Here is a 7,606-nt window from a genome sequence, read left to right on the forward strand (position 1 = left end):
ATTATAACAGATCAGAAAATAGCGTAATAATTTGTTAAAATTTCAGTGTTTTCTCATACAAATTGTGTAACTTAATTTAAAATATTTCCATATCAAATTCATTTTAAAATAACTTATAGCTAGGCCTATATAGGTTTTTCTTTAGTAATGCGATGCTCTTTAACACTAAAAATTGCTCATTTAAAGCTGCACTATGTAACTTTTCTGATGGAGGCTCTGTCACTGTCACCATGGAGATGTAATTACTTTGTTTGACATGTTCCACACTAAAGCAGTAAATGTATCTATCTCATATTTATTCAGTTACATGTGTTGTTATTGCTCAAAAACACCAATAAAACGTGCATTCGTACTGTGAGAGGGGTCGCCTCTCCACAGATCTGACCTGTAACTTGGAGTCTGCTGCTTGTCTCCATGGAGAAATATAAGTTTTAATGCCATACTGCGGAACATAAAGCGAAAAACAAGCAATTAGATGAAAGACTGCCAAGAAATTTACATAGAAGTGATAAAAAAATAAAAAAATAGACTCGTGGTTATTATTTAAACCCAAAATATCCCAAATTAACCCTAATAAATTTAAAAACATGCATGATGAAGCGAACAATAATTCAGTTTTGAGCATTTTAGTGTATTTTCGTGTTTATTTTTAGCCCTGAAAGCTAACATTGTGACGCTCAAGTCTCAGGAATGTATCACCCAACTGTGACCCTGGTAGAATCAATAATATTACATTGTGAAACGTCAAAAATATGTAGGCGCACGTAAATCTGGATAAGTGCTTCTTTTCAAGTGTTTTCAGGTCAAAAAGAGGAGATTTTATTGGTTCACACAATGAACAGTCAGTGTGGTTAAACTGTCACCTGCACAAGCCAATTTATATAAGACAAACTCAAGGTGAATTGGAGCCAGTTGGACAGATACTACAGGACTGTGGACAATGTTAAGTAGTAGTAGTATTTTAGTCCTGGATTAGTTCTGGTTTAGACTTGGTTTATTCCTGCTTTAGTCCTTGTTAAATGGTGATTTAGACCTGGTTTAGTCCTGGTTTAGGGTGTTCTTTGTTAGACAGTATATCAGAGTTGTTTCAGTCATTGTTTAGTGCTTGTTTAGACCTGGTTTTGTCTTGGTTTAGTCCTTGTTTAGTCCTGGTTTAGTGCTTGTTTAGTCCTTCTTAAGTCCTGGTTTAGACCTCGTTTAGTCCTGCTTTTCTCCTGGTCTTGACTGGTCTTGTGGGGTGTTCTGTTAGACAGTATATCAGAGGTGTTTCAGTCATTGCTTAGTGCTTGTTTAGACCTGGTTTTGTCCTGGTTTAGACCTGGTTTAATCCTGGTTTAGGCCTGTTTTAATTCTTGTTAAGTCCTGGTTTAGACCTGATTTAGACCTGGTTTAGTCTTCGTTTAGACTGGTTTTGTGAGGTGTTTCATGTTAGACAGTATATCAGAGGTGTTTCAGTCATTGTTTAGTGCTTGTTTAGACCTGGTTTAGTACTGGTTTAGACCTGGTTTAGTCCAGGACCGGTATAGTTCTGGTTTAGACCTGGTTTAGACTTGGTTTAGTCCTGGTTTAAAGATGCTGTTGTTCTTGGTCTGCAATGGACAGTGATGCTTTCAACTTACTTTAGTCTTGGTTTAGTTTTAGATCAGTCCTGGATTAGCCCTAATTCAATCCTGGTTTAGTCCTGGTTTAGACTTGATTTAATGCTGGTTATGCCCTAGTTCAGTCCAGGTTTAGAGCTCATTCAGTGCAGTTTAGTCCTGCTTTAGTCCTGGTTTAATCTTGGTTTAGACGTCGATGAAATCTGGTTTATTCTTGGATAGGTCCTAGTTTATCCTAGTTTAGTTCTGGTTCAGGCCTGGTTTAGTCCTGGTTCAGTCCTGGTTTTAGTCCTGATTTAGTTCTGCTTCATTCCTGGTTTAGTTTTAGGTCAGTCCTGGATTAGTCCTGTTTCAGGCCTGGGTTAGACCTATTTATTTCTGGTTCAGTTCTAGTTTAGTCCTGGTTCAGTCCTGGTTCAGTCCTGGTTCAGACTTGGTTTAGTCCTGGTTTAGTCCTGGTTTGGCTAATTGCTTCATGTAAACAATAACATGTAATGAATTGTCCTGGCCTCTATAATTAAATGTGGGTTAATCTTGTGTACAATGCAGCAGCTGTGGTTACATAATACTTATTTGTCAGGCCTCACACTCACTAATCTGTTACAATTAGATTAAAACAAACGTTGTAATCTGTAAACTGGGACAATGGGACCAAACCAGCGGCCTTCTAGTTCTCAGTTTAAAGATGCATTATGTAACTTTTTTGGTGGAGGGTCCAAAACCTGCTTGTCTCCATGAAGATGTTATTGTTTTGGCAGGAACGTTCTTCACAGTATGACGTGAAATCTATCTTGTTTTTTTTTTTTTAGCAATACATTTACAGCATTTATTTAATTACAGATGTTTTAATTGCTCAAAAATATCTTACTTTCTTGTGAGCGAGGTCGCCTCTCCACAGATCAGACCCTGGTGGTGTCATGTGCTTGTCTCCATGTATATTAGGGGTGTAAGAAAAAGCAGATCCAGTTATATATCGTGATACTTCATTCGACAATTCTCAAATCTATTCAAAATGCATCCAAATCGATTTTTAGTTACATTTAGGGCTGTGCAAAAATATCGAAATATCGATATATCGTATTGCTTAATGTGATGATACAATATCGATATTGTGGGCTGCTGTATCGATATATCACCAAGAATATTTTTTGGTGTATTTTAGCTCAATTATTTTGTTACAGCTACAGTTTTTGTTGCTTGTTTAGAGGACGGAAACTCGACACATTTGACATTTTCACAGTTTTTATAATTTCAAATGTTTGTGTTTCATATGAACTTTGCACAAGAAGTGGTTTAACAAAGACTTTTAGTATCACAGCCATGATTTAGCCTTTATTTTTTATTGAACCGTATCGAATTGATTTGAAATATATCGTATCGAATTGAAAGTGCACTGTATCAAGATATGTATTGTATCGTGGCCTATGTATCGTATCGGCAACTTCTTAATGATACCCAGCCCTAGTTACATTCACTGTTATGATGATTTAAACATTTTTATACATTATATTTCATACAATTGTGTTCTCGTTAAGGTGTAGTTGACTGTATTAATAGAAATAATTATTGATAAATCGCAATATATTGTCCTATGTTTTAGTATCGGGATATATCGTGATACATTGAGCTGTGACATGTATATCATGATTTGTATTGTATCGTCACACTCATGGCAATGCACACACCTAATGGATATGTTAGACGCTAAACAATCTCCGACGATGCACAGGTTGCCCACAATGTCAAGCTAAATTTGCAATTAAAGGTGCATTGTGTAACTTTTCTAGTAGAGGACTTGTCACCTGCTTGTTTCTATGGATATGGCATTGTTCTGCCTTGAATATTGCACAGTATGACATTAAACAGCTCTACGTTTATTCAATTACAGTGGTTTTATAGCTCAAAAATACCTAGAAAAACTATATTCTGAGTGTGAGCTGGGTCGCCTCTCCACAGATCTGACTTGTAACTTGGTCTGGTTTGATCTCCATGAAGATAGAAAGGTTAAAGGGTTGACAGAAGCTCATGTGCCCATTGCTCTGAAGGCTGGCGTTTCCAATCCTGCTCTCAGCAGACCTTCTGACCCACAGGCTGGCTGGTGTGATTCCAGCTCCCACGGATGAATGCTGTCGTTGTGTCCTTGGGCAAGACACTTAACCCCCCTTGCCCTCAGTGTCTGTGTACACTGGTGTGTGAATGGTTGAGTTGTAAAGCGGTTTGAGTGCCTTGAAGGTGGAAAAGAGCTATATAAAGAGCGATATTACCATTTAATGTCATACTGTGAAACATTCCAGACAAAGCGATAACATCTCCACGGAGAGAAGGATTTACACAATGCTCCTTTAAGTAAATAAAATTGTTGATTAAAATCACCATTTTTAACCATCACCATCATTGGTGTCCTTAGCTTACACTTGACCAGAAATGTTACTCAGTGCATCTTTAAATAATATAACGACAAAAGGAAGATGTTTTCATTTTATCTGTATCCATGGGTTCAAGCATTATGGAAAATTAGGACTGTTACTGTAACGATTAACAATTCAAAGCTAAATGGGTGGTTTTCAGAAACAAGAGACAGTTTTTCCTATTGATTACATTGTACTTTGCCATGAAGTATCCAAAAAGTAAAAGCCCAAATGTTGAACCTGAACATTAAGCGATTAGACCCTGGACTTTACTGTACTACAACAGAAATCTACATTTTAACCAGTGGAGGAAAGCAATGAAGTACAAAAGTAAAAGTACAATACTTAAGTACACTTTTTAGGTGTCTGTACTTTAAGTATTTATTAATTTTTGTTTTGAGTTTTTGTGTATTTGGTTTGCTCAAAGTTGGGACAGAAGCTAAAAATAAGTCTCAGCAGTTTCAGTAAGTCTAAAACCATAAAGAAAAGAAATTTTACTTTTCTAAGATCTAAAATGTAGTGGAGTAGAAAGTACAGATACATACTCTCAAATGTAATGACGTAAAAGAAAAAATTAACAAATCAATTGAATCACTTAAAATTGGCTAAACTCGTTATCAAAATCACTACAAGTAAAACTATTTTGCGGAGAGTTTTAGACCAATTAAAGGATGATTTAATTGTTCTAAAACTCTCTGCAAAATACTTTGACTTTTTACTCTTTAAGTACATTTTTAGACAGGCACTTTAATACTTTTGCTTAATTTTTTCATGCAATACTTTTATATTTACTTGAGTAACGTTTTGTACCTGTATGTGCACTTTTACTTAAATAACAAAACTGAGTACTTCATCCACTACTGATTTTAACAATATTCATTTTAGCTGGCAGCTATGATGCCATCTGAAACAAAGCCATATTCTAAGATTAATTGACAAAATCGGGTAAACATTCTACCTTTCAAATGGTAAAAATGCACAGATTTTGCAATGCATCTGTAATTTAACATAATCCAATCAATATTACGTCATTGGTCCAAAACTCCCCCTTGACTATTACATAGTGGCCCATTGCCTCATGTTTACAGTGAGGCGCTGTTACATAAGCCTGTATTTGTATGTCCAGTACATTCATTACATTTGCCTGACTCTGAGTGGCCTCCAAAACCCACAGACTGTGATTAAATCAGAAATGAACCGAGGGAATGTGAAAGGACATCTCCTGTATCTGAACTAACCATCAATCTTTAAGCTTTCTCACACTGTTCTGAACACAAGACAGACAGTGAGACAGTATTAGCAAAGGTCTGCAAAATAATTCAGTCCTAGTTTAGTCCTAGTTCAGTCCAGGTTTAGACCTCATTCAGTGCAGTTTAGTCCTGCTTTAGTCTTGGTTAGGTCCTAGTTTAGTCCGATTTTAGTTCTGGTTCAGTCCTGATTTAGTCTTGGTTTAGTTGTAGTTTAGACCTAGTTTAGACTTGGTTTAGTCCTGGTGTAGTTCTGGTTTAGTCTTGGTTAGGTCCCAGTTTAGTCCTAGTTTAGTTCTGGTTCAGTCCTGATTTAGTCCTGGTTTAGTTTTAGTTTAGACCTGGTTTAAACTTGGTTTAGTCCTGGTTTAATCCTGGTTTAGACCTGGTTTAGTTCTGGTTTAGTCTTTGTTAGGTCCTAGTTTGTCCTAGTTTAGTTCTGGTTCGGTCCTGGTTTAATCTTGGTTTAGGTCTGGTTCAGTCCGGATTTAGTCCTGGTTTAGTTCTAGTTTAGACCTGGTATAGTCCTGGTTTAGACCTGGTTTAGTCCTGTTTAAGTCCTGATTTAGAGCTGCTTTTGTAAGTTGTTCTTGGTGTGCAATGGACAGTTTAATTAACCTGCAAAATTTTAAGTACCATTGCAATGAACAATTTAAAACTAAATATTACATCTTTTGAAAGCTGAAAAGTCCTCAAAATGTCAGGAAACTCAAACACATAAACATGGAAACTAGTATTTGTAACAAAAAAACTTTTCTTTAACTATTCGTACTGTTATTTCCTCCACGAACAACTAAATATCTTATAGTCTTATTCTCCATAAAAAACGTTTTGAAATTTGATTCTTGTTTTAGTTTCTCAGTTCATATTTCAGTCTTTTTGTCAAATCTTCTGGACGTGTTTAAAATGTGAATTCATTAAAACATAAATCACAAATTCTAATGGCAGTTGCAATGCTTGTCAGAATTCTTTTTGTAATTTACTTCTCTTTTTTTTTTCTCTCACAAACTGCGCCACTTCCTGTATTTTTACTTACTGCAATTCTACTTTTTTCCCCACACACTGCCACTTCACTGATGTAAAAGTATGATAAATATTGACCACATGTACTTTCCCACCAAACATGAAAACCTGTCATACTCACTTGATAATCACTTAATAATTACGGTATTAACTTCTTGTTCCATATTTGAAAGTTGGATTAATGCATTTTGGGGCTCAGTATTTATCGTGTGTACAATTTCTTTGCAAGAATAGGTCGATTTTTGTTATTTTAGTTGTGATATGACAAGATTTGAGCTGTAGAGGGTCAAATAATTAACTAACTATGACTAATTATTGCTTCTTTATACTGGCCTTTTAATGATACTGTGTTTAAAAATGGTTTACTGGGATTATCCTGCTTTATTTTAATTGGCATAAAGTAGTTTCAATATTTATCTGTTGCAACTTACTATTCTTCAGATTTTGTTATCGTACACTTTCTTTGGTCAGTTTGCTTTAATATTTAAAATGCTCTGTTTGTGTTGCAGAGGATGAAGTCTCAGAGTTACCGGCGTCAGTCTGCTCCGTCTCTGGTCATCACCAAAGCCCTGACCAGGTCCAAGACCCTGTCCAGGTGAGAACTGTGTGGTTCTAACTTCTAAAGTAGTTTTCACCCATTGTCTAAACTGGTTTATTTGTGAGTCTCAGTGGCAATAAAAATGTAAATGTGTAAAATATTTTGTTTATAAACATACTATTACTACTATTACCATAGCTGTAATCATGGAAGTTGTTATAATTTGTAGTAAAACGGCTCAATTTAATCACATTTTTATAAATTTCCACCTTCAAGGCACTTAGAGCGCTTTACACCAAGGAACCACTCACCCATTCACACACACATTCACACACCAGGGTAAACTAAGCCCAGCGCTTTCAAAATGCCACCCCATTTAAGTCAATGGGCCAAGCTCAATGGCGCATGACTCCAGATTCACCTTTAGCCCGGCGAGGTACTTCCAGTGGCTCCGAGCCGATTGAGCATGTGCAGTAGTGCTCTTTTCTTCCGCGGGCACGTGACAATGCACGCAAGCGCACGCATGGAGCACAGTTTTGTATATCACGTGATCACTTTGACTAATCAGAGCGAGAGGAGCTAGAGCGGAGCCGGAGCGAACGATTATAAAGAGTTTTTTAAGACAACTGAAGGATTTTGAGCTGAGAAAAAGTTTATGGTCTAAAAATAGGTAAAAATCGCTACAAAATCCAACATTTTTGAAAGTTGTAGGTGCCCTGTCAGACAGACACGAGCAGTTTGTGATTACATTGCGCTCTATGAGAAAAATCCTTTCTCAACCCAGGCGATTTT

The 7,606-nt window shown here is 36.4% G+C and overlaps 1 protein-coding gene across 1 annotated transcript in view; it reads left to right on the forward strand.

The window, feature by feature from the left end:
- The window catches only part of LOC110173200 (rho GTPase-activating protein 20), a 42,899-nt gene that overhangs the window by 1,898 nt on the left and 33,395 nt on the right, over positions 1-7,606 (forward strand). Inside the window, exon 2 of the mRNA XM_020939195.2 lies at positions 6,786-6,871. Coding sequence (XP_020794854.1) covers positions 6,786-6,871 — 86 coding nt within the window. The remainder of the gene's footprint in view (positions 1-6,785; positions 6,872-7,606) is intronic.

This window comes from Boleophthalmus pectinirostris, unplaced genomic scaffold (assembly GCF_026225935.1).
Source record: "Boleophthalmus pectinirostris isolate CB_2022bp ecotype Guang Dong unplaced genomic scaffold, ASM2622593v1 HiC_scaffold_11, whole genome shotgun sequence".
Taxonomy (NCBI): Eukaryota; Metazoa; Chordata; class Actinopteri; order Gobiiformes; family Gobiidae; genus Boleophthalmus; species Boleophthalmus pectinirostris.